Raw genomic sequence first — 26063 nt, forward strand, 5'->3', positions numbered from 1 at the left:
TCCCCTTGATTCCTGTTCCGTTCTCCCGTCAGCGTCGTTTCTCTGGTTAGAGCCGCCTGGGCGCCTCAGTTCGCCCAGCCCTTCTCGCGGCCGGTGCCTGCTCTGAGTCCGTCTTCGCGACACTGTCCCCGCCCTGTCTGCCTCGGTCGCAAGCTTTTCATTTCCCTCTTCTTCCGCTCCCCACACCATGGCCCTCTCGCGGGAGAACGCCGGCTTCTGCGCGTCGACGTGTGGCACCCACATGGTGGGTGTCGGCGACAGGCGCGGGGCGTTCTTTCGTTCGCCGCCGCGAGATCCTTTTCTCTCGTCTACCTTTCCGGTCCAGGGGCTCAAGACCAAGAGTGGAGGCAGCTTCGGACTGCTCAGGGAAGAACTCGAGGTCACAAAGGGTAGACTGTTAATGAAGGAGGAAATGTGCGGCCAGCTGATTCAAGAGAACCAGCAACTCCTGAAGTCCCTGCAGACGCTGCGGAGAGAAGACACGAACCACATCCACCAAGTCAAAAGGTACGCGCGCCGAACCGACAACGGAACAGGCAATGGCCTTCGCGCGTCGGCTGTCAGTTCTTCCGGCACCTGACAACAAATTACACACTGTACACATGCGCATGCACAGAGTGCTAGAGCAGAAGACGCCAAGCGCTTACACGCAACTCTAACGGATACGCAGACTGCGAATCCACCGCGTGTCGGGGGACCGGAACGCATTAGTGGCTACGCTACTAACGCGACTGTCTCCTTTCTTCTGAGGCCGACTGTTTCCTTTCTTCTGAGGCCGGCTGTCTCCTTGCACGCGAGGCGGTCCCCTCGTCCCTCACAATGAAAGCTCTGTTAGAGTTCCAAGCCTTTTAGAAGCCGTTGGGGATGGCTAGGCTTCGCGCATCGAAGGAAAGAGTCTTTTCAGCCCCCGCGGGGATGTGTGTGTGTGTCTGTGTGTGTGTCTGGCTGGCAGCGAAGCCGCCAGCGTGGTCCAAAAGCTGCTGGAGGAGGAACAGCTGCTCAGAGAGGCAAACGCGGCGATGCAAGACAAGATTCTGAGCTCTAGCGAAACGCTGAAGCAAAAGCAGGCGCAGCTGACAGCAACACGTGAGCACGCGCGGGAGGGCGAGAGGAAGTCGAACCTGAAACAGAGCCGAGTTTCCGTGCACATGTTTGGCAACACGAAACGCAGGTCGATTTGGTTACAGCTTGAGATGTTTGACGCGTGAATTTGTTCGTATCCTCGGCCTTCTGGGAGGATCATCAGACAAGAGAGTTTTTGCTTTGCAGCTGTCGGAGCGCGCAGGCCGTGGCGTTCGGGCGAGCCGGCCTGATGCCTCAAAAGCCGGCTTCTTGCCTGTCTGTGTCTTTCTAATGCACAGTCATGAGAGAAAAAGATACAAACATTGATGAGTGGCGTTGTGCGGGAGGGTAGATCGATTCGGAACGCAGCCGGTCTCAAACCGCATACAGATCTGCATGCTGGAACGAAATGCTGCGGCGCATCTTGTAGGTGCACGCCGCTCATCCGCGAGTCTCTTTCTATCAGCACATCGCTCTCTCTGTAGATGTAAATATACGTAGGCGTTCGCCTCTGCAGTTCATTTTCAGTCGTTCGTCGGCTAGCTTTTCCATGTACACATGAGAACCAATCAAGGACGAACGGGGCAAGTGGGGCAATGGTCGAGAGACAGGAGACTTCGGCGGCGAAATGAGGCCACTCGATTGTTTTCTTCTCCTTTCCCGTTCAGCGTCTGTTTTTTGCCGAATCGCTTCAAAAAGCTGTGTGGATCTCGGGGATCACTTTGCAACATATTTGCCGAAGCTGGCTTCTAGCTATCTCTGGCGGCTGTGAGCGATTTCCACTGTCTCTCTGTGTCGCACCTGTTCCCTCCGAAACAGAGACGAGCCTTGGCAAGGCTCAGGACCAGCTAGAAGTGCTGAAGCGATTCGCCGAGGCTCTGCAAGACCAGCAGGCAGCCCTCGAGGAAGAACGAAATCAGTTGAGAGCCTCGTACTTGGACATGAAGAAGGCCGTGCAAGCATTCGCGCGAGACATCGCCGCGTGCGAGGTAAGCCAAGCCAAGCTGCCGACAGGAAGAATCGCGGAACAGCGGGAAGCGCCTCGGAGTTCTCACCAAAGCTCTCAGAGCCCGCCCTGGCTTCGAGGGGGAACAGGGAAGACAAGCAGTGGGAGCGGCCAGGAGGGAAAGGTGGAAGGCGTGCGGTATCTACGTTTTCCCGAATACTCACCCATTCCGGGCAACAGTGTATCCGGACGGTTGGGGAAGGATGAGAACCTCGTTGCATCTCCTTCGTGTGCGCTACTAAGCAGCCGTGCCAGGCGCCGTCTTCAGGCCTGGCCGACAGAGATGTTGGTCCGCGGGTGCGAAGGACGTCCTGGGATTTCTTCGCTTCATCTGTCTGCCACAGTCCGTTGAGGTTGCCTCTTCGTTTTCCCACCTCTCTCTTTATCTCGCCTTTCTCTTTGTTCGGTTTACTCTCGCTAGTTCATCATTGACGGGCACTGCGACTACGACGCTCTGGTGAGGACCGTCGGAGACGGCATTCGACGGCTGGAGGTGAGCCTTTTTGCTGTGCCGACCGTCAGTGGCGGAGCCTTGCGCCGAGGCGCTCTCGGCGGACGGGACTCTCCGGCGTGACGCAGAAAAAGGAGGAAGAAGGGGAACACGGAGAGGGGGAAGAATTGTCCGCGAAGGAAACGTGGGTGGGGTGCGAACCCCACCCACGTTTCCTAGAGGGAAACCCGGAGAACCACAGAGGGATGCGAAGCTTGGAATGGAAAAAGCTCAGGACACGCACGTTTCTTTTTCGTTCCAAAGTATAAAAAACGGCCAGGCGGGGCGGGAGCTCGGCGCGCGCCCGCGGTTTGCGGCCTCGTACACCCTCGCCAGCCGCAGGCTGTTTCCAAGCTTTCACCCGATCGCTCTCAGTTTTCGATCTACGGCCCTTGTAGAGGGAGAAACTGCGGATGCCAGAAACGCCTTATAGCTGCCGTTCCTTTCTTCTCTCTTTGCTGCACGGTTCGCGTCTTCTCTTCGTGGCTTCGAGAGAACACATCTTTCCGTTTTTGTCTCGCGGGCCATGTCTATCCAAAGGGATAATACGAAGGCTGTTTTTCCGACCTCGAGGGGAGTCTGCGCTGTGAACGTTCCTACACATCCATAGTGGCGTCCCACCGTTTTCTCGTCTCTGCCGGAAGGCGCGGGCACGTCAGTCGTTTCGCCTCCGACGCGCCGTCTTTGCGTCTGGGAAGTGGGACTTAGAGCGCGGATCCTCCGTTTTTGCCCCGTTTCCAAAAACTGGAGTCGAGCACGGCATATATGCGTGGGTGAGGATAGCCCCTTGCTTCGTGTTTGCGAGTCGCATTGCCTGGGGGATTTGTCGCATTTCGTCGCCTGTTCTGGCTATTTGTGTCTTCGCCGTCCCCACTCAGGTGGATGTCCTCGCTCTAGATGCCCAACTGTTCAAGAAAGGACTGCTGGCCGAAGTTCCCGCTGACCTTCTCCTCGAGGTAGGCAGAACCTCGCGCTTTTGCGCCGAACACGATGTGTCGCAGAGACGCAGAGGAAACCGCACACCAGAGGCTGACGCTTACTGTTTATGAACGCGAGGGAGGCCTGTCCTCTGTCGTTCACTCGCGGGCAGCGAAGCGAGAGCTTCGCTTCGTACACCTTACGTCCCTAATTGCACCCGTATGTATGTATGTATGTATGTATGTATGTATGTATGTATGTATGTATGTATGTATGTATGTATGTATGTATGTATATATATATATATATATGTACCTATGTGTATATGCATATATATATATATATATAAGTATACATATCCACCTTTGCATGTGTTCATTTCTCGCTCTGTATAAACAGCGCGATAGAATTATGGGAGGGGGGGGGCCGCTCCAAAGGAGAGACGACGGCACTGAGCGTTTGGGCGTTTCTTCCAGGCGGTGCGCCTGTGTTTCCCCACACCGTTTGTTTCACACGTGCCACGTTTTTCGAGAGGACCGTTTTTCTTAAGCGTTCGGTTTCCTGCTTCCTCTTTCAGCCTATAAACGACCGCATGGTCCCGACGACGGAGGTGGAGAAGGCGCAGAGGGGTCGCCGTCTGTGGCAGAACAAACACGAGGTAGGTTTTCCAGCGGTGAGTCGTGGATTTCCCGAGCCTGGTGTGAATTTGACTCGCACGCAACTCTCCTGTCCTTTATCTTTTTAAACACATGTGTCTTTTTCGGGGAGTACACACACGGCTAGAGAGCCGTTTCGGGGTTTTGGGCGCATGCGTCGACTTTGGGCTCTCCTGCGCATTGCCTGCTGGGTCACTGTGTCTCTCAACGCCGTCTCAGAAAGTGGAGCGCAGGCTCGCGCAGCAAGAGGCAGAAATCCGGAAACTGAAGAGCGATGTGGATGACAGAAATCGACGGATCGTTCAGCTGAGGCTCCTCCTTGGCACACGAAAGTGAGCAAGTGTACACCCGAGAAAAGACCGGTGTTCCCCGTTTCCCAGAAAGAATCGCACACGGACCGTTCGTAGTGATGAGGCGACGGCGTCGACCCAGCGAAGTCCGCAGACAGACAGAAAACTCACAGGTTCACCCCGCGTCATTGCGTTCACCGGTCCATTCGCATCCCAGCGTCGGGAGGGGTTAAAGGAGAAGAGAGGACGCATGGGAACGGCTCGAACACAGGCTCCAGCACACACTTCCGACAGCCCTCCTCTGCACGTCACAGTACCGGAATTCGTCGCTTCTCGAGCGCCACGAAGCCGGCATTGCGCGTCTCTGCGACGCCGCGGAGACGAAGCTGAGGCACCATCTTTGTCTCGCGCCTGCGTGCTCTGCACACCTCTCTGTCTCTTTTCTCCTGCTCGATCTTGTCGGGCTGCTGCTGGGCGGCCGCCGCTCTAAACGGAACGTGAAGTGTGGGGTCGCTCGTTTCTCTCGGCTCGTTTCGCGTGTCTCGGCCCTTTTCAGAGCGAAAGAAGAAGACCAGAGGAACCTCGGAGACAAGTACCGCGAGTTGCTGGAGCGGATTGGAAAGGTGGAGAAGGAAAGGTGAGGACTGGGACTGAGTCGAGAAGCGAACGAGGCGAGGGCGTCTGAGCGGCGAAATCCAGCTCTCCCTTTCGCGGGCATGCCGCAGTTGACACGAGGCACGCGGCGTCACCGAGTCGCACGACGAACAGACACGGAGTCCTGGCATCACACACGTGTCTGTACTTCCACAAGTCCCCGCAGCGCCACGGAGAACGGTCTGTGACTGTGCAGAGGCATGCATCTGCACACAGCTACAGACACATCCACGAAGATAGATAGGTATAGGTTTTCACCCGTGTGTATGTTGGCTCTCGGGGAGACGGCGGGGGGATGTTTGTAGTTCCCTGTCCCGGTCGATTCTTCTTTCTGTCAGAGATGAGTTGCGGAAGTGGAAGGCGAACCACATCTTTTATCAGCGCCATGTCGCGTCGTCTGCTTCGCCAGCGCATGCAGCGGCACAGGGGCCCGCGAAGAAGGCTGGTGGTGCGGTCGGACGCGGGTCTTTCTCGCCTTCTCCGCGTCACCTCTCCGTGACTCGAAAGGCCTTCGCGGAGGGAGAGAGGCTGGTGCCTCTCCCGCCTTCGCGACGCAGCACGGGAGCGCTCTCTGTGCCCGACCCCGCTCGTGGGCGGCCGTCCCTGAGTCGGCCTGCACCAGAACCAGGAAGGAGCGCGCACGCGCGACCACCCACATCTGCGCTCGGGTCAGGTGGGCGGCTGGCCGTCTCGCCTTCCGGGTTCCGTTCTTCGCTCCTGAGTGAAGGTCGCGCGAGTGCGCCGCGTCTTGCAAGGACGGTTCCGACTCCCCAGGCGACGCCCCGCACCTCGGCAGCGGCGCGCCTCGCCGCGTCTCCGGAGCGGACACGGGAGCTGTCGCGGGCGTTGAGCTCGGTGAGCGACGCAGGCCCCGAGTCCGCGACGGTCTTCCTCGGAGGCACCGGCAGCCCGAGCGCCGCGAGGGAGGTCGGCAAGAAGGCGAGGGAAGGCGAGAGAGAGAGCGCGCTCTCGGGTGTGCTGCCGGATTCGGCGGTGGTCGCGCGCCCAGCCGCCGACGAACTCGATAAGAAGCCGCGACGCGAGACGGAGACGCCGCCGGTCGTCGAAGTCCAGAGCACCTCTCGAGACGCTGGGCACGTTCTCGAAGGGCCGTTGAAGGCCAGACCGCGTTCCCACCTTTTCGGCGAGGCGGCCGAAGCGCGAGAACTCCGCGAGGGCGAGGGGGGAGAGGCGCGCAAACAGGCTCCCCAACGCCAGGGAGTGTACGACTTTCTCGAGCGCACGCCGGTCTCGCTCCTGCCTCTCGGCCCGAGGTTGAGTCACCGCAGCCATCGCGGAAGCAGGCGCTCGGAAGGATCGAAGACGAAGGGCGGGCGAGCGAAGCCGCTCGTCACATCTTTGTCTTCTCTGAGCAAGAAGCGGTATTCCTTCGCCGCCCCGAGCCGAACTGTGTCGAGCCTCCTAGGAAAGACGCGCACAGTCTCGAGTCCAGCCTTCCAGGCGACCTCGTCCAGAAGTTGGGTGAAGGACCGCAACGCGGAAGAGGAACAGGACTGGACCGGTGGAGCCAGGCGCCGTCCGAAAAGTCCGGAGGAATCGCCTGGGGCGGCGGACCGGAGTCGGGGGAGTGTGGCGCCTCCGCTGGGCGCGCAGGCCTTCTTCGGCGTCCCAGAGCCCCGCGAGGGAGACCGCGGAGACCGAGAAGGCAGACTGCGGTCGGCGCAACGAGGCTCTCCCGAGAAAGGCCGCGCTCTCGGCCGTCACTTGGGTCCCGTCCAGAGGTCGGCTGTCCAGAGAACGTCGCAGTTGGTGGGCGCGGAGGCAGTCTCCGTTCTCTCGACCGTCGGGAGACGCCTGGAGACAGATGACCGAGTCCTTTCCGGGAAGAGCGACGTCAGGCTGCCGCGCGCCGCGGGGCGGACCTCCGCCGACCTGCAAAGTTCCGGTCTTGCCCGCGAAGCTCCCGACGACGGACCTGGCTGGCCTCGCGCAGCCTCCCGCGTGACGCGGCGAACGTTGGAACTGATTGCCGGCCGAGTTCCCAGAACGGAGGCTGTCGCCTCGCGCCTTGCCGACCGCCGCGGGCCCGATCAGCGCGAACAGGAAATCCTCAGACACTACGAGAGTCTGCCGAGCTCTTCTGGGCGCCTCGAGGAAGGTCTGGGAGGCGGCGCGGTGTTTCACAGCCTCGAAGGCATTGTGGAGCGCCGCGCAGAGGCCGAGACGCCTCCGGAGAGAAGCGACGTGCCGCCGCGGCTGCATGCACAGACCCGAGAGGGTGTCTCCGAAGGCGAGCATCATGGCGACGCAGGGACGCGAGTGGCGGCGCTCCGGGGAAGCGTGAGTCGAGAAGCCGGGACGAAAACGAACGGCGAAGTGGAGACGTTTACAGTTCGAGAGATCGAGGCAGAAGAAACGGGTGGGTTCGACGAGCGCGTGCAACGCGGCTCTGGAGAAAAGAGCTCCCACATGCCTTCCTCATTCTCTTCGCCGACGTCGACCGACATCATCCGCGCCTTGGAGTTGAGTGAGGCCGATCGACGCCGGCAGGAACTGCCTACGCGGGAGACCCGAGGGAGTTTGACGGAGCAGGGACAACGGCCACTCGCCTCTGCGTTCGCGACTGCGGGGAGGGTGAGTTCGCTTCCGGTTGCAAGGCGCTTCACGTAGACGCGCACGAACGCAGAGAGACGCGGAGAGAGAGACAAAAGGCAAAGAGAGAAGCCGCAACGCAGAGAGAACACGAGGGAGAGAACAAGCGACGCAGAGAGAACACGAGAGAGAGAACAAGCGACGCAGAAAGAACACGAGAGAGAGAACAAGCGCCGCCGAGAGAACACGAGAGAGAGAACAAGCGCCACGGAGAGAACACGAGGGAGACAACAAGCGGCACGGAGAGAACACGAGAGAGAACAAGCGCTACGGAGAGAACCCGAGAGAGAGAACAAGCGACGCAGAGAGAACACGAGAGAGAGAACAAGCGACGCAGAGAGAACACGAGAGAGAGAACAAGCGACGCAGAGAGAACACGAGAGAGAGAACAAGCGACGCAGAGAGAACACGAGAGAGAGAACAAGCGACGCAGAGAGAACACGAGAGAGAGAACGAGCGCCACGGAGAGAACACGAGGAGAGCCTGTTTGTTCCCCGTGCGTTTCTGAATTCATCAGGGGTTTGTGTCGCGTCTTGTTTGTTGTTTCTTGGAACTTCGCTTCTCCTTGTTCTTTGTTCTCGGCCACTGAGTCTCATCGGTCTCCGTTGTTTGGCATGTTACGTTTTTCTGCCGGCAGTTCTGTGTCTTCGGGGGTCTCCTCGTTTGGCGCGCTTAATCGGCTGTCGCCCTCACCTGGTGTCGCCGGACTTTCCCGCGTTTGCTTGCCGTGTGTTCTCCTCTCCCGCACGGCTTTTGCCTTTCGCTTCAGACTCCACGAAGTGCCGAAACGTCCAGGGGTTGTTTCCACCTCTGCTCCCTCCAATCTTCGTGCGACACGCCTGTCTCTGGTTTCCCTTCGTTGTTACAGGGCGCAGCTTCGCCGGCTGCCTGGCCCCCCAGCGGTGTCCCGGAGAAGGCGGAGAAGGAGGAAGGCGGCTATCTGGAGACTTCTTCCTCTTCTGCGTCTTCGGCGCCGTCGTCTGTCCCACTCGTTCGCGCCAAAACGCTCGTTCCGAAGGCGAGGCCGAAGACGCTGCGAGCACGACCGGAGAAGGCGAGGAGCGGCGAGAAAACGCCGGGGAGTGAAGACGCGTCCTCAGGTTCTTCGGTTCCAGGAGACCCCGGCGCAGCCACGCGGGACGAGACGGGAGAGACGCTGGAGACTCTGCGGCAAGACCGCTTGGCGGAAGACTCTCGGACCAGCCTGGGTGAGGGGGGAGGGAGTAGGGCGGCGGCGGGGTCGGGTCAACGGGGCCATCTCGTGTCCGAGTCAAAGTCCGGCGTGCAGTTGAGAATCATTCAGGCGTCGGCCGCGACGCTGACGACAAAAGAGGACGAGAAACCGAGCGACAAGGTGCGTGGCACGGACAGCCCGAGCGGGTCCGTTTCGAAGGAAGAGTGAGCGCGGTCGCTCAGCCAGGAGAAAGAGACAAGAGAACGCGCAACGAAAATCCGGAAAAACGGCAGTGTCGTCTCTCATTGCAGATTCCCGTCCGCTCTTGGCTGGGTGTGGTGTCTCACGCTTCACACTCAAACCCACGCATTCCGGGGAGACTGTGCGCCTTTGAATTCGTTTTTGTGTGTCTCCGTCGCCGCCCGCTCCCTGGTGTCGAGAGGGAACGGGCGACGTTGCGGGCGTGGCCCACCAAGGCCAATTCCCCAGCGCCCGCGAAAGCTTCACCGCGCCGCGTCTCGCGAACGCGAAACGACGCGCGCGAACGAACTGGCGGCTGCCTGTGCAAAGCAAAGCGCATCGCTCGTCAGTTGAAAGCGCGTCAGTCACTACGTCGTGCGCACTGAATATATACATATATATATATATATACATATATATACATGTATATATATATATATATCTGTGGTGCAGAGGAGCTCTGCAGGTATCTAGGAGGCATTGCGCTATGGCGTTGTGTTTGCACGTAAGCGTAGAAATGCATGTGGCTGCGTAGAGGGGCAGGAGAGGCGTGTCCAGTGTACATGTGAAAGATGCGTTTCCGAAAAGATTTACAGACGACGAGTGGAAGTTGACTTTATCATCACAAAGATGTACAACAGTGTGTCGTATAAGTCTCATGTGATGCCACCGTGTGTGTCGCGGGGAAAGGCCGTCAACTCGGTGTTCCTAGAGAGGCGGTCGCGTCTTCACAGCCTGTCTGTAGTCGCGCCTTGCCTGGGAAGTCGAGGTTCGCGAAAACACGGTGAAGTAAAGCCGAGAATACACGCTTGGTAACGCTGCCGTATCTTCGCTTTGCGTCGAGCCACAAGAGCGTCAAGGCAGAAGACGGTGATACAAAGAAAGGCGAAGCGAGACAACCGCCATGTGCTTCGCATATACTTGGAGGGACGAGGCTTTACACGAGACAGTCTCACTGCCGACTGGGCAAAGAGGGATTCTGGCGCCGCCCCGTCAGTCTCCGCAGCGCCTGCGGCGTCTTCTTCGGGCCGAGAACGCGGGTCAGTGTCTCGAGGTTCTCCCTCTCCTCAGGATCCTCATGCAGATCTCTGCAGCTCTGAGTCTTCTCTCCCGTTCCGCTTCTCTCGACTACACTTTCCCCCGTGGCGCTTCGGTCTCGCCGGGCTTAACCTCCTCGACTTCACGTAGGGCCCGCTCTCCGTGCTGTTCCTTCCTCTCCGCGTAACCCGCCCGGTCTCTTCCCATCACCTCACAGCGACGGCCAGCTCTGTATCTATCTCTCTCTCTCTCTATATATATATATATATATATATATATGGAAGCGTTCGTGGAGGTGTATTCGATTGGTGGTCTCTGAGTTTTCAACCTTTTCTTCTAGCGCGGCGGATGCGTCCCGGCGAGTCTGCCTTTTTCGTGAGAACGCGACAGCGGCCGGAGAGCTAGAGAGTCTCTGTCTTTTGCCTTTTTTTTGAGCTCTCTTCCTTCACTGCGTCGACGACCGTCCTCGCGAGTTCCGCCGCCAACCCCGTGTAGGTTGCGGGAGTGAGAGAGCGCAAGGCGTCGACATCTTCAGGAAGGAGATCTGCGCCGCACGCTTCCACGATGTCTTGCATGCGTTCTTTGTCGATTGCTTGTCCCCGAGTCGCGCTCTTCAACTTCTCGTACGCGTTCCTCACTCCCCTCCTGACAAAGGGACGCAAATCACCACACACACCGGCGAAATTCACGGCGTGTCTCCGCGCGTTCCCTGGCGACGCGGGCGCGAGGCCCGCGGGGGCCCTGTGGAGCTTCCCGAGTTCTCGGGTCTGTCGACGCTCCTCGCCTCGAGTGTACGGCGCTCGCGAACGCCCGGACTTGGGTCAGAGGCGGAAGCAGTCCGACACGGCCGTGAAACCATCCCTTCGTCCCCTCTCAGACAGCCGGGGCCGACTCCTTGCCCTACCCCCTTCCCTCCGTTCTCGACATCTGCCTCCTTCGATAGGTCGCAAGCTCGGTCCCCTCTCGCTTCGGCTTCTTCGCTGATTCGCGGTTTCTGCCACGACGCCCGTCGCTGCTGCGTCCTTGCGGCTCCGGCCTTACTTCCTCAACACGGTTTGCATCGGCTCGCCGAGGACTGCCCAGTGGTTCTCGAGCTCTCTCAGCATTGCTGCACGATTCACGTCGACTCGGCCGAGTCCCTTCTTTGTGGATTCGTACGCAACCAGGCAGTGTCCAAACGCGACTCCGACATTTCGCAAAACGGTCGAGTCCGACAAATCTCTCTGCATTCGCGAGACCGGGAGCTTCGTGCTAAACCCACAAAACAAACACAGAAAACACACACTGTGGAGCGATTCTCATTCACTCATATCCCCCATATGTGCATACATGCATGCGCTTGTACACACATGTTCACCGATGCAAACATGCAGATTAATTATACGCATTTATATATACATAAATACACATACACATACACACATGCATATATATATATATATATATGCATATATACATATATATATATATATATATGCATCTATACACATACATAGATGTACATCTATGCACATCCATATACATATATATACATATATATAGCTGTGCATATTGGTGCATGTGGGGTGGTGAGCCGCAGATTGCTCTCCCTGCGGGTTGAGGGGCGTCGACTTCTCCAGGTGTAGGTTCCGGGTTTTCGCATCTCTTTTTTCTGTGGGCGCGTCTGCGTTTGTCCTTTCCGCGCCTTGGGCTCCGCGGCTTACCTGAAGAAGCGAAGCAGCGCGTTCGCGAGTTCCAGGTTTCCCTCCGAGTTCTCGAAGTCAATCGGATTCACCTTGTGGGGCATCGTCGAGCTCCCGACCTCGCCGGCGACGACGCGCAGCTTCAGCAAGTCTCTGCGCCGCACGGGGCGCATGCAGACCGAAGGGAATTTAACTCCAGACGCCGCATTCGGACCCACTCACTACGCCACGTCTAGGTCTGAGGCAACGTCGCCCATCGTCAACTCCTGCTCTCGCAGAGCCAGCAGGGGCTCGTCGCTACACAGCGGGGACGTACCTCGAGATGTACAGCCACATGTCGCGATCAAAATCGAGGAGGATCGAGTTGAAGCGCGCGAAGGCGTCGCAAAGCTCCGCGAGCCAGTCGTGCTGCTCAATCTGCGTGCTGTATGGTTGGTACACGAGTCCCATACTCTGAGAAGGCGCAGCGCAAAGAGGAACGGCGGACGGCCAAGAGAGGGATGCACGCGAGGGACACCACGCGGGGGGAAAAACTGAACCCGTCGTGGGGGGGAGGAAGGCAAACGGAGCCCCAGAGAAACCGGAAACATACGCCAGAGAGAACGCAAAAGGCCGAGTGGCGAACGAACACGAGACGACCGCGAAGACGCCTTTCCGAGAGTGCGTCCACCGGTATACGCACTGCGAGGATCTTGCGCTGAGTCACCGAGACGAAGGGTAGAATGAAGCGAAGCGGGAAAAGGAGAGAAAGAGACAAGCGAAAGGCAGCCACGACCGTGTTTGTCGTCCCCCCGCGCCGCCGTCCGTACCTCGACGAAATCGCGCGCCACGACAGGCCAGGCGACGCGTGCGTCGGCGACAACGAGGGCGTTGAAGTTCCCCACAGCTCCATTGTACTTGCCTCGGAAATCCACCTCTCGGACTCTGAAGCGAAGAGAGAAAAAGAAACCGCAATCGAAACCCGAAGAAAAGGGGAGAAACGCCAGAGCCTCACGAGTCGGGACAGGCGAGAAAGACAGGCTCCTATCTCGTCCAGCACAACAGATCGCGTAGGCTGAGAGATAAACATCTGGAGTTGTCGTGATCGCTCTCGGTGTTTCTATCCAGTTACATATATAACAGAGCACCAGCACATGCGGAAAAGTGCATCCATGTGCATACTTGAATACGCATGGAAATGTAGAGGAAAGAAGAGCGCTGCGTGCGCATGCATGGGTGGGGCGATGACTCCTATAGGGTAGATACGTACGCGTTTCAGCTCTCGCCGACCCGTCTGCATCGTGATGTGCGTGTAGACAGAATCCCTGTGTGAGACTCTTCCCGGCTCGCGTTCTCTCTCTCTCAGACTCACTCTTGATCTCGCGCTCCGTCTCTCTCTGTGTCTCTCTCTAATTTCTTGATCGCTTTCCAGCTTTCCGTTCGTAAAGCAAGTATAGCTACAGGCCTGCAGCATCGTCGACGCGTGTCCGTCTCTCTCCGTAGACGCCTGTGGACTGGGCCCTGTCCATGCAGGCCAGCGTCCACCTGCGTCGCTGTCAGTCTCGTGTGCATTTACCTTTTGAGCGCGTTGCGCACTCGCCATTCGAAGTTCGCGATCTCCTTGCCGAACGTCGTGGGCGTCGCAGGTTGGCCATGCGTGAGCGAGAGCAGCGGAACGTCGGCGCACTGAGTTACAGCAAGCGTCACTCGAGTCGCAGCTCTTGGAAGAAGGACGGGCACGCGAAAAAGAGGTCAGCGCGGCGCTCCGCCCTCGAGAGACACCGCAGTCGCCCTGCGCTCACACGCTGGCTTGCCTCTTTATCCTTTTCATCTTCTCTCCTCTCCGTTATCGTGTTCACTTCGCCTTTCTTCTGTCAATTTCCCCACAGGATCTTCGACGGCGCGTTTCTGTCCCCTTCCAGAACAGAAAAAAAAACGCGCTGCGAAAAAAGGGCGAGATCGGCTTTCCTTGCCTGGGTCGAAAGCGTGCGCACTCCCGTCTCCCTATAGACGTTCCCCGGAACCTTCCGGTCTTTCGCCTCCGACAGTCTCTCCCCTCCGGACCGTTCCGTTTACCTCCACGGCTCGTGCGTGTAGCGCCTCTGCGAGACTCTCCATGGCCGGGAGGAGTTGCCTCTCGACAGCCTCTTTGAAACAGATAGCGAAGGCGAGATTGTTCACGTCTTCACTCGTGCAGCCAAAGTGTGTGAAGGCGGAGAGATCGGCGGTCACTTCCGTCGACTCGAGTTTCTCCTGGGAGAAGAGCAGACACACCACTGGAAAGAGACGAGAGGCGCCTTTCTTCTGCGCTCTGCAGCGGGTCAGGGAAGATCTCTCTCGCGACTCGTGCTCGCCCTTTCAAAACCCCGCCGGGGAAACTGATCCTCATGGCCAGCACTGGACAGCACTGGACAGCACTGGACGTCGAGGGGGATCTTCATGGAGAGGAGAGGAAAACGGGTTTTAAAACCAGTTCGGCTCCCCGGAGTCTGAGTGGTTGAACAGTCTGCCTTGCGGTGTATAGACAGAAGAAAAGAAAAGAAGGAGACGGGGGAACGGGTTTGGCGGGCGAAGGACGGAGAAGCATGTCCATCAGCAGGTGACTGCAGAGAGAACAGCACGCCTCCGAGGACAAAGATAGGATCTCCTGTTGCTTGGGTTGCGTCTTACCTTCAGGACGTACTCAACCGCTTTCAAGTCGTGGTTGGTCTTCTTCTCCACCTCCTTCACTTTGAGGGCGTCTTCCATCGAGAAGCGCCCCATCTGCCGCAAAGAGGCTGTGCGGAAAGAAAAACGAACAAGAGAAGAAGAGGAGGCGGGGACATGAGTGTGGAGGGCGATCCGAGTTCGCCGTCCTCCCGAACGCCCTTCCAAGCGAGGGGGCGTTGTTGTGCCTCGACAGGTTTCTCCCGCGGCATCTTCGTGTCCTCATCACCGCGCTTCCCCCCGATGGTGACTCCACAACGCCCTACTTCTCCCATTTCGGTTGTCTACAGCCCCTGTCTCATCAGTCTCTCTGGTCGGCCCTCATTTGTCTTTCCTTTCCATTGGCTCTCTTCCATCGTGTGACTCTTGGCCTTGTCTCTCGTCTACGCGTTTTGCCGTGGAAGGTTGGCTTCCTGGTCTTCTGTTTTTTCTTCCCCTCCCGTCTCCGCATCTGCGTTCGGTATTCTGTGCTCGGCTCTTCCCGGCGTCTCCTCACCTTTCTCCGACTCAGAGAGGCTTGGGAAGAGCGCCTGATCTTTGCGCGGGGATGCGCCTTCGCCGCTCTGTGCGTGAGTCGTCGCCGCTTCTGGTCCCCGCTTGCCTTGCACCAAAGGATGCGAAGCGAGACAGCAGAGCCATTCTGCCATCACCAACGCGCGCTTTTGAATGAGGGAAAACTCGGAAAGAGACGCTCTGAGGCCGGCAACCTTGTTTGCGTATCGGCCGTCGAGCGCGCTGATCGCCAGCAACTCAAACTCAGTTGTAGACGCACCCGGGGCGCCGCTGGAGGGCGAAGGGGAGGAAGAAGAGGAAGACGCGGAAGGTGCCGCCATGTTGGATATCAAACGGCCACACGGCGAGAACGAGCGGAGAGAGCGAGGGGAAGAAACAGAATAAAGAGAATAAAAAAGAGATACAAGCGGTCGCCCGAGGAAGGCGAGCGCGCGTGAGGCAACGCGGGACGTGTGCAAGAAAACAGGGGAAAGAATACCGTCTTCAATTCGCGGGACCGGTGGCTACAGGACTGCACTTGATTCAACATCGAGCAACGCCGCCGCAAGGAAAACCCTCTTGATTTCCTCGTTGAGGAGAGAGGTGGGCAGAGCAGAGACAGACGAAGAGGAAATGGAGAAAAGACGGAGGGAAAAGGAAACAGAGAGGACAGAATGACGGAAGACTGGGGAAAAGGTTCTCGCCCAGACGATTGACCTGAGCACTCAACCACGCGCGTCATCTATTTGCATGCATGTTTCCACTTCCAGAAGCAAATGCAGATGTACGCACTTCCAATCACGTACGTCACCTTTCATACGTCCAAAAGTATGACCATACACATCTATGCAACGGAGCGAGACCGGTGGAGAGTTCAACCGTTGTGCTTAGCCGTCAGCATTTTTGCTTTTACGTTTCCTTTCAGCCAACGAGCTCAACACGAAAACTGTCGTGTGCCGTGCACGAGTCGGGTTATCCTCCTAGCCATGGAATGCGTCATCACTTTCTTCTTTCGAGGTCAGCCTCAGCATCTGTCTGACGCAGAGAAACTCAAAAGAAAACGCAAAGTTCGAGTGGCGAGCGTCGCCTCGTGCAAAGTGAGCACGCGTCCCCGAGGCAAGTTCGCCGCACACATTCCCTGCAACTTTGCGGAGAGCGACCGCAGAGACCGCTCTGGAGTTTACGCGTTTCTTTTCTCCGCAGAGTACAGTCTTTTTCGCGTCTGTTTCCGCTCGTTTCAGCTGCAAAAAGGTGTCGTATCCTGGGAGTTTCTATACTCCGGAACCTCACCACTGTGCATGCCTGTGTCGGCGATCCCTAGGACGGAGACGAGACAGGAGGGGGAGAACCCTCCGGGCTCGCCTGTGATACGCCATCGCGGAGGAGAAAAAACACGGAAGACTGACGCAGAGAGATGCAAATCCAGAGATTATTCCCCACGCGAGCGGTTTTTCTGCAAGGGTTCTCGAAGCCACAAGCGTTGGATTTCAACATCCTGCTGGTATTCATGTTTGGAAACTGTAGTCGTTGACACCGTCTGTCTAGTCTATAAGCACGAAACCAAAAAATATCGGTAGTAAGATGTAGGATTGTAGCTCATCTACCGCAGAAGATGTTAGGCGCCTGTGGAATAGCACTGCCTATCGTCAAGATTTGCCACAGAAACTCGCCGTGGACCATGTGCACTGGGGTCAAGCGTGGGACCACCTCGTCTTGAAAAACCTCGGACAAAATCGGTGACGCAAAACCGACTGTGCGCCCGTGCAGCCGCTCACATCGTGGCTTGTCCGAATCTTGGCCGGCGCAGCTTCGAACAATAAACCCGCATCACGCTGGAAAGTCTACAACGCTGGAAACTCTATCCCGACACCCGCGGCTTTGTGCACCTAGCGACAAGCGCGCCGTTTCTGAGTGTTACGAGAATCTGCCTGGATCTCTATAGATTTTAAGCCTTACACTCGTTCCTTTTCATCGTTCCTTCTAAAAGGCTAAATTCTGCATAAAAATCCGCCGATGCGACACGCCGCGCACACAGTCCCCCTGAGATGCACGTGATCGCCGGAACAGGATGGTCCACTGCCGAGGCAACGACGGCCAGGCGAGATTTGTGCGACTCCGCTCGGCGCATAGGCGGTCCCCTAGACTGCTAGACCACCGTTTCCTGCAAGTACCGTTTCAGCTTTCCTCTCATAACCGAAAAAGCATTCGAGTTGCGGGCGCAGATCTTTCCGTGAGATCCTGCTCGTCTGGGAACACCAGAGAGGCCGGCGGGGGCGACGCGGACTCGTCCCTCGTCCGAAACGCGCAACGGTCGCATGAAAGAGGAGGCCGCATACCACTCCTAACTCCCCCCCCCCCTCCAAAATCTCCAGCAGCGCACAGGATCGCACCCCGCACCGCACAAACGCCTACCGGACACACATCAGAGACCGATCTGTGCCTCACACACGCTCCGCACTCTCCTCGGTCGCCTCTCTCTTTTTGCACGGCTCGTCACCCCACTCGTATACGCCGGGCGAATGCCGCGCACCGAACAGCCTTCGCCCCTCCTCTCGCTCCACGCCAGCCGGAGGCGTACGAGGGCTGCATGCGCGTGACCCAACACACCAGTCGGGACGCAGTGTTTTCTCTGCCGCTCTCTCCGCGCGGAAAACCTTGAGCAGGCAGAAACTCCGAAACTGCACACCAACGCCTGCGTCGCTTCTTCTCGCTGTTTTCGCGACACAAACGGTCGCGTCGCATCAATCGCAAACGCCTCCTGGAGTTCGCTACGCGCTGACCTTGACGCCAGCCTGGAGAAGCTTGCGGCGCACATTCGCGCAGATTCGAGTTGCCGGAACTGCGCGGTCCGCTGACGACTTCCTCGCGCGCCTGAAGACAGTCACGCTCTCGAAGACGCCCACGAGAGGTTCCCAGGCGGACAGCGCTTCCCGCTGGAGACGCACGAGCATCTTCGCAGCTTGCGGCTTCAGGAACACCATGGTGTTTCCCAGCGCGTATTCATCTGGAGAAAAAGCAGGCACACACCACCAACGCGTCAGAATAGACCAGAGACGCGAACGGTTTCTCTCTTGCACAGCGATTTCACCAGTTGGAAGCCGCAGGCGACGAGGCACGGCCTTCGAAATGGAATACGACGACCGTCGTACACAGGCGGAAGACGCAGAGACGGAGAGAGATGGCGAGTGGAGAGCACAACACAACGCTAGAGAGAGGCACGAGAAAGCGAGCGGCACGGCGAAAAGGCCGGATGCGTGTGTGGGTAGAGGCGAGGAACAGAGGCATTCTCAACACCACGAGAGAAACGGTCACGCAGGAAACGAGTAACGCATTGAGGGATCCGCAACACCCCATTAAACCCTTTTTTTCCTGCTCTGTTTTGTACACGGAGTTTCTGTCTCTCTCATGGAGGAATGACAACGCGCGCAAAAAACAGGGACAGAGAGGTGACGGCGCCGGCGTGAGCCTGCTTTTCAGTCTGCGCGTGGGGTAGGCGTGTGCCTCGCTCCCGTCCTCTCGCCTTCGGCTGTGAAGAGCTGTGAAGCGGATTCCCTTTTTCGAGGTGAGTCGCGTACCTGCCGAGAGACTCGTGCTCTTCAAGAGCTCGAGGCAGGTGGTCTTGGCATCGACGCCAGCCTTGTTGGACACGCTAAGGTTGATGAAGCGGAACTGAGCAACGAACTCCTGAGTAAGGCAAAGAACAAACAAAAGAACCAAAGGCGCCGAGGTAAAGGCATCTCGAAAACGCTTCTCGAACACGGGCTACGCAGAGCATGTGCTCCGAATCTGGGAGGAGGCAGCAGGGACGCTTATCCCCGCAGGAGTCCTTTCTCTTTACACAAAAAAAGACAGGTTCGTGAAACAACCGGGATTCTTGCTCGTCAAGCGGTGAAATGCGCCTCTACAAGGTCCGGCTTCGTGCCACGTGTACACCGTACACTTGTCCACAAATACGCGTATATACAAACACATGGATATATATATATATATATACATTTGCATCACCGTGGACAGAAGATGCGTAGTGAAGAGTCTATACCGCCATATGGATGTGTCCGACGCAGAGTGCGCAACCACACATTTAGGAGCAGATTGTCTGTCGAAGCGTATATCTGTATCTGCTGCTATAAATAACGACACTGACTTCCGCGCCTGCGCACAAAAGGACGCGCGCGCATCGCGCGTGGATGTCTGAACAAGGATCTGTAGGCAGTCTGGAGTGCACTTGCCTCGAAAGTTCTTCGGTAGGAGAACGCAAGTTGGCGGAGATGGAGAGCCTCGAGGATCGAGAGCGCATGCAGCTGAATGAGGACCTTGCTGTTCACCCACTTGAGGGGGACTTTATCGTCGTTAGGTTTGATGCACCGGATGAAATGCGACTCTGTTTTCTGAATCACCTCCATGAGGTTCTTCAACTGAGTCATGAACTGACTCCCGATGAGCATTCCCTTCGCCATCTTCCCCTTCTCAACTTTGATACCCTCAAACAACACGCGAACCACCTCGTTGGTCGACGCCTAAAAAAACGGAAACAAAGAGACACGGACAGGCCCTCGAGACACTCAAACCACGCGCCTTGACGCCGGCTCAAAGCTCTGTACCGCTCTACAGATGTAAACATGCATACATATACATATATATATATATATATATATATACATACAAGGTACAGACGTGTCTACGAGTTGATAGATAGAGGTAGATATAGATAGATGGATAGATAAAGAAATAAATAAATAACGGAAATCAAGCATCCGGACGCGCACGCACGTGCGTATACGATTCGTATGAATGTACCCTTCGAGTCTTGCGCAACTGCATGCGTGCCGACATACACGCGCCGATCCGCACGCGCTCAGCGGCTCGGTTGCGCTTGTAGGAATGGACAACGAAACAGTGCGCAGCGGCGCTCGGTCAACGCTGTTCTCGGTGCACGTGGCAAGCTGTCTCACCCTGGTGATTTCGATGATTTCAGGGCGCAAGACGTCTTTGTTCTTAAAGCTGAAGCCGTCGGCGTTGTAAATGACCTTGCCAATGGTGTGCACAATGGTGAACTCGAAGCTCTTGGTGTTTTTCGAGGGGATATAGGACTTGTTGCCGGAAAGTTTGCTGGCCAAACTCGAGACAAACTTCTCGTCGGTTCCAGAGGGAGAAATGCACTGATCCTCCAAAGCGGCCAAGACAGAGGAACCTGCCAAAACGCGCGGGACAAATCTCACAGAGACACAGGAAGGCAGTTGTCTTCTCCTGCAACTACAAAAAAGAGCCGCTCTGCCCAACCGGATCACGCACGCCACGCGCGCTTCCCTCATGTAAGCGCGCCTACGGCCATTCTTACCTACATATCCATCTCTAGATATAGATATGTGTGAAATTCATTTGCATGTGGTCTTGTATAGATATCGCTCTATGCGTGCAGATCTATATTGATGGCGAGATTCACTTCAAGCGTCTGAATGGCCGGCCTTTACGCACGGCGAGGCTTCTCCTACCTTTACCCAGAAGCGTGTCAATCAGCTTTTCGTTTGTGGTATACTCGATTTTCTTCGCTGAAATGCCTTCTTTGCTGTAAAGCTGGAGTTCCTTCTCGAAGACAATCTCCGTGAAATTTCTCTACAGACAGGAAACAAAGACTGGGGCGCTATCGTCCTTCAGATGGTTGGCTGAGGCAGTCGCTCACGAGAAGAAAACGGTTCCTGCCTCTAGCCCCCGCTAGATACGGCACATGCAGGTCTACATACACTACATGCCCTTGCACACATGCACATTCAAACAGGACTACGCATTCTCGCGAACAGAGCAATTCAGCCGTACAGAGTGTACGCATCCTCATCTACACATTTTTTGGAAGCCGAAATACAGACAGGTTCTGGAGAGAGACGCAACGCACTTCCTACAGCGGCATACTGAGATCTGAAGACAGCTTTACAGCTTGCCCGGATAAATGCACTCCATCGTGCACGCAAAAGCTGCACGGCGTCTCTCGCTGTCCGAAACTTCCCCGCGCGCGGCACCGCAACCTAGCGCTCGCATGCGCTTGGTCAGTCAGGCGCATGCGCGCGTTTCCCCTAGAAGGGAAACGACGGCTGCTTTCGGGCGAGACCGCGAGTGAAGTGGACAAAGCAGCGGGGAAAAGGAACAAGAGAAAAGCCGACGGAAGAGACACAGAACAGAGCGAGAACGAGATGAACGTACCTGAAGAACTTCGTTCGTAATGTTAATGAACAACTGCTCGAGAGAGTTGTTTTGGAAGACTTCGAAACCGAAGATATCTAGCAGACCTGAAGAAACAAAGACGATCCACACTACACCTGATCTGTAGAGAGCAAAGGGTTATGTGCGTTTACGCACGCATGCACACGTTGACGTATGCACTTGATCAGTTTTACGTATAAAGAGCTGTACTTACAAAAATCGTGATAGAGAAACATCCATCCTGCGGAACAACGCACCTGATGTCGTGCATGCCAACCCACAAATCCATATATAAACTTATATACTGAAATGCGCCTTTTCCGCAACAGAAAGATACATCCACGGTCTACGCGATGGAAAGGCTGTCGCTGGGCATGTATTTAATCCGTGCGCCACACCACGTTTTCCCTCTCGACTGCTACGCGGCCTGAGGGCGAGGTGGGTGTAAAGACACACAGTGGACGACACAAGCGTAGAGACACCGCTGAGAGAGGAAGGCGCGCGGAGGTCGGCACGGGACAAGAGAGGAACTCGCCAACAAGAGAAGCGCCGACAGAAAGGAACGTTCGTCCGCAAGAAGAGTGTGGCCTCGCCAGCAGAGAGCGACGGCCGAAAGCCGCGAAACGCACCCATGAAGACGTCAAACGATCCACCCTTCGGTTCAATGTCGGCATTCAGCTTGCGAATGATCCACAAAAATAACTGCTCGTAGATTCCCTTCGCCAGCGATCCGCGAAGCATCTCGGAATCGGGGACTGTCCATCGGCTCTCGATCTTGTTGTTCCCTGAACAGACAAAAAAGGGAACACAAAGGAAAGGGATACGCCGGGACCAACGCACAGGCTTGGCAGTTGGAGAGAGACAACTTCCTCTCCACTGGTCATCTGCAAGATTTTGCTTTTGCCTTTCTATCTCCTCCGTCCCAGGGCTACGCACCACCTCCCTTTTGCATATACATATATATATATATATATATATATATATAAGTGCAGATATATACATATACATATACATATACATATATATACATATATATATATATATATATATATACATATATATATATATATATACATATCTACATATACATATATACATTTACACATAGGTATGAGATCCAACGACGGGGCACACCCTTTGCCCATTCGCACTCAAATGCGTGTGATATTTTTTTTATTAGCATCCGGCAGACATGCGTCTCGCGGCAGCTTCGTAGGATTCCGCACGCGCATGCACACGATTGCATGAGGAAAATCACCCGCGCGGCGCTCCTTCGGCGAGCGAGTTGATTCCACGCCCGAGGCAAAGTCAGAGACGCACAGCGAACTGTATAGACACTGCAGCACTGCTGTACGTGCACCGCGACATAGACGTGCGTAGAAACAAACCTCTTGGGATTTAGACGTGGGAAGGGATGCATAACGGCATGGACGCAAACAAACAGAAACGGAAGAAGGTAAAATGAATGGGAGACGCGAAATTATTGAGAAACCGTCTCACCCGCGTAGGTTGTCTTCACTGTTAGCTCGTGCAGAACGCTGGGATAGTCGAGGAAGAGCAAAGTGCATGCGTTCCGCAGAGCCGCTTCGGAGTCGCCAACGAAGGACGCGGCGTTCTCGACACCGCCCTCGGTTTTGCCTGAACACGGAGACGCAGGAGGCTCCCCGAAGTGAGGAGGGGTACGACGCAACGCATGAACGCGCAGAAAGCCGAACACACCAGAGACGGTCCAAGCACCAGCAAAACAAGACGAAGGCCAGGCCTTCTGGAAGACTCCCTGCCTCTCCCCCCGCCCACCGACAAACTATGGAAACAGGCAAACCTTTCTCAACCCTACACACCGTGGACGACTGAGGTAGACGTGCTGCGTCTTCATATCGTTTATACAACAGTACAAACAGATGCGGAAACACGTATGCAGGCTAGAAACTACAGGCAAACATATATATATATATATATATATATATAACTTTGTATACAGCTTCACAAGCAGAGAGTCCACATGTGTGCTTTTTTTTGTGTTGTCAGTTTTCTGTATCAGCAAGTGTGTGTGTGTGTGTGTGTGTGTGGGGCTGTTTCCAATGCGAAGTCGTGCAGATTTGGAGAGGTTCCAGGAACGGGGGATCGTACCAGTGGGCTTCGCATTTCCCATGAGAAGAACGCCTGACACCAGGGACCAGATCGTGCAGGTTTCCGCTTCCGTCAAGTTCATGGACTCGAACGACTTGACCGTCTGTTCAAAGTCTTCCGTGTCGTTGATTCCTGAACAAGACGGAGAAAAGACACAAAGATCCAGCGTGGGCTCTCGAGCACGCGCCTCGCGCCGCTCCCGCAGGTCTTTTCTCTCTCTCCTCCTTCTCCTCCGGCGTCGTCTCTGTGTACATCTGTCGGCCTTCCTTTCTCCGTTCTTTCTGACCTGGTGCGTCGAGGCAGTGAGGGTTGATGAAGGTGTATTTGTCGAGAGGCTGAAGCATGTATCTGTGGCGCATGTGGTCAGGCGCTCCCTTCAAGAACTGGTAGAAGATGTGGTAACTTCGCTCGTCTTTGTCTTGGCTGACAATTCGGCTCTTCTCCAGGAGGAAGGCGACGACTTTGCCGTGCTGAATGCCGCCCTCTCGCGCCACGTCGAGCAGCATGAATCTGCCGAAGCGACTGCTGTTGTTGTTTCGGACCGTCTTGGCGTTCCCGAACGCCTCGAGCACGGGGTTCGCCGCCATGATCGCAGTCTGAATCTTCAGATCGAGGTTGCCGCCGCCGCTGGTCGCGAGGTACTTCATCAGCATCTTCGTCGTCTCTGTCTTCCCAGCTCCACTCTCGCCGCTGACAATGATCGTCTGCGGCTTCTTCAGCTGATGCAGGTTCCCCATGGCGCGGCGACTCGCGTAGAACACGTGCGGCGGGAGTTTGTCCACGTCGGCGGCGTCTCTGTAGAGGGCTATCGTCTCCGGTCCCGCGTTTTTCAAGTCCTCGAACGGATTCACGGCCACGATCAGCGGCTCTGCAGTCGTGTAGATCACATGGTTCTGGTAGCGCTGCGCCAGGAAGTCCAGCACGCACGGTTCGTTCGTGTGGGGAAGTCCGCCAATGTCGCCGTAAGTCAGAGGATTGATGCCGTAGTTGGACTGCCACGCGTCTTTCGCTTGGACCGTCAGTTCCTGGAAAGGCAAACGCAAGTTTTGAGCGAGGAAAAGGGTGGAGCGATTCCGCGGGAAACGTGCGTCGAGGCCCCTGACAAACAAATCACACGCGTGGAGCCTCGACACGAGCCGGAACACAGCGTTTCGACAGGAAAACGATCCAGAGCAGAAGAGGGGAGACAGTCCAGCCGCGGAGGCACCGAAAAGCAGAGGCGAGTCGTGCCATACTGGGGGCCGGGGGGGACGGGAGAGAACGGAAGGGAGCGGAAAGGGAAGGGCTCGGAGAGTGCGGACACACAGCGCGCGACCCGAGTCGCCAGAACACCCGAGGAGAGCCGACTAGGGAAGGGAGAGGCGAAGCAGGAGAGCAGAAGCGGCGTCGGAGAAACAAGAGAGACAGGATATGCGAGACCGGAGATCGACGGGAGCGAGCGCACCGAGCTCGTGTGACTCAGAGAGAAACTCCCGCGCGCAAAAAAACACGGTAACGTGCGGTTAGGATCCCCTGCGCAGATGGTGTCTGGGAATGCGTTTGGCGATGCAGAACTGTACTTCCCGCAAATCGAGTCCCCGGAGAGGACACTACAGGATCTAGGCTTCTGAAGGCGACTCTCCTGTTTGACGCCGCGTACCCCTGCCTCGGCGGTCGGTTCAACCTGCTGGAGTTTCAAGGTTTGTTGTGTGCTTCCAGGCAAGACGCGGCACAGACTGAAGAGGAGATCGGGATCTTTCTTTACGGCGGGGCCTTGCGTCGTCCAAACGAAGAAGTCTTTGCCCGCCGATTCGACGCCCTCGATCAACGAGCCAGCGCGGATGAGCGCCGCTGCGGTCTTGCAGTCTTGCTCCGGCTTCGCCATCCTGGTTCACTCCGAAGGACGCCGGGGGTCGCCAACCGACAAAGAGAGTCTTTCGTCAGAAAAGCGTGAGAGAAGACGCATCCGCGCGGTCCTTGAGAGACACTCTGGGTTTGCGAGTCGCCACGCGCCACGCCTCCGAACGCAGGGATGCTGAAAAACTGACGCCCAGCAGAGACTCGGCTCCAGACCAGGAGCGACAGGCGACGCTTGGGGCAAAACAGGGAACCCACCCGCGGACGGCGTCCACGAAGCTTTACACGAGGGGAGAAAGGCGGCGCTTGGGGAAAACGCCCGTCGAGGAAAACAAGCGCGAGAGGGCTAGCCCCAAACGCGGCGGCTAGTGACGCGCGTTCCGCGAGAATCCGCGAGTGTTGCGCTTTTCCAGCGAGCGCGGTCAGAGCCGAGATAACTCGGAAAATCGCGAGAGAGAAGCGTTTTTTCAAGTGTCTGTGGAAAGCTTTCGGAAAGAGCTGGGGGGCTGGAGATTCGGATGCTGAGAAAAGCGTCACGTTTTTCTGAAGCGAGAGAGAGGCGCGACATGAGCGCCTGCGACTCGCGCCCGCGTGCGACTTTGGTGTGAATCCGTCGACACTCGTTTGCTTTCTCCCTCTCTGGGTCATGTGCACAAACGATTCTCTGAAGCGCTCTCGAGGAAAAAGGCGAGATCTCTCGCGTCGGAACGCCGCACAGAGCCGCAGCGTCGCTGCATGTGCGGTTTTGAGAGAGCCTGAACGCCCCGCGCGCACGGACAAGGCGTTTTTCGCGCTCGCTCTCTCGCTCAAAACCGTCGAGCGAGCGAATCGGGGAAAAAATACACGACGCGAGACGGCGAGAGAAAGGCGCCCTCGCAGTGACGCGGTCCGCCTCTCTCTGT

The 26063-nt window shown here is 56.6% G+C and overlaps 3 protein-coding genes across 3 annotated transcripts; 1 reads left to right on the forward strand and 2 right to left on the reverse strand.

The window, feature by feature from the left end:
- Nucleotides 1–187: 187 nt before the first annotated feature.
- On the forward strand, nucleotides 188–9091 carry NCLIV_024720 (conserved hypothetical protein; the record flags this gene model as incomplete). The annotated part of the gene is made up of 10 exons (XM_003882667.1): nucleotides 188–507; nucleotides 953–1086; nucleotides 1882–2051; nucleotides 2490–2561; nucleotides 3437–3514; nucleotides 4054–4134; nucleotides 4352–4464; nucleotides 4979–5059; nucleotides 5415–7671; nucleotides 8558–9091. The coding sequence occupies 10 exons, from the start codon at nucleotides 188–190 to the stop codon at nucleotides 9089–9091; spliced, it is 3840 nt and encodes a 1279-aa protein (XP_003882716.1).
- Nucleotides 9092–10542: 1451 nt separating this feature from the next.
- NCLIV_024730 (Adenylosuccinate lyase, related) lies at nucleotides 10543–14565 on the reverse strand (the record flags this gene model as incomplete). The annotated part of the gene is made up of 8 exons (XM_003882668.1): nucleotides 10543–10786; nucleotides 11183–11392; nucleotides 11845–11976; nucleotides 12140–12276; nucleotides 12633–12747; nucleotides 13379–13488; nucleotides 13879–14055; nucleotides 14473–14565. 8 exons carry the CDS (start codon nucleotides 14563–14565, stop codon nucleotides 10543–10545), a joined length of 1218 nt encoding a protein of 405 aa, XP_003882717.1.
- A 3203-nt stretch (nucleotides 14566–17768) lies between these two features.
- On the reverse strand, nucleotides 17769–25189 carry NCLIV_024740 (Myosin, heavy polypeptide 1, skeletal muscle,adult, related; the record flags this gene model as incomplete). Its single annotated transcript, XM_003882669.1, has 11 exons — nucleotides 17769–18004; nucleotides 18576–18684; nucleotides 19398–19517; nucleotides 19953–20191; nucleotides 20493–20613; nucleotides 21196–21281; nucleotides 21825–21980; nucleotides 22696–22833; nucleotides 23326–23457; nucleotides 23612–24350; nucleotides 24965–25189. The coding sequence occupies 11 exons, from the start codon at nucleotides 25187–25189 to the stop codon at nucleotides 17769–17771; spliced, it is 2301 nt and encodes a 766-aa protein (XP_003882718.1).
- Nucleotides 25190–26063: the final 874 nt, after the last annotated feature.

Source organism: Neospora caninum, chromosome VIIb (assembly GCF_000208865.1).
Source record: "Neospora caninum Liverpool complete genome, chromosome VIIb".
In the NCBI taxonomy this organism is placed as follows: domain Eukaryota; phylum Apicomplexa; class Conoidasida; order Eucoccidiorida; family Sarcocystidae; genus Neospora; species Neospora caninum.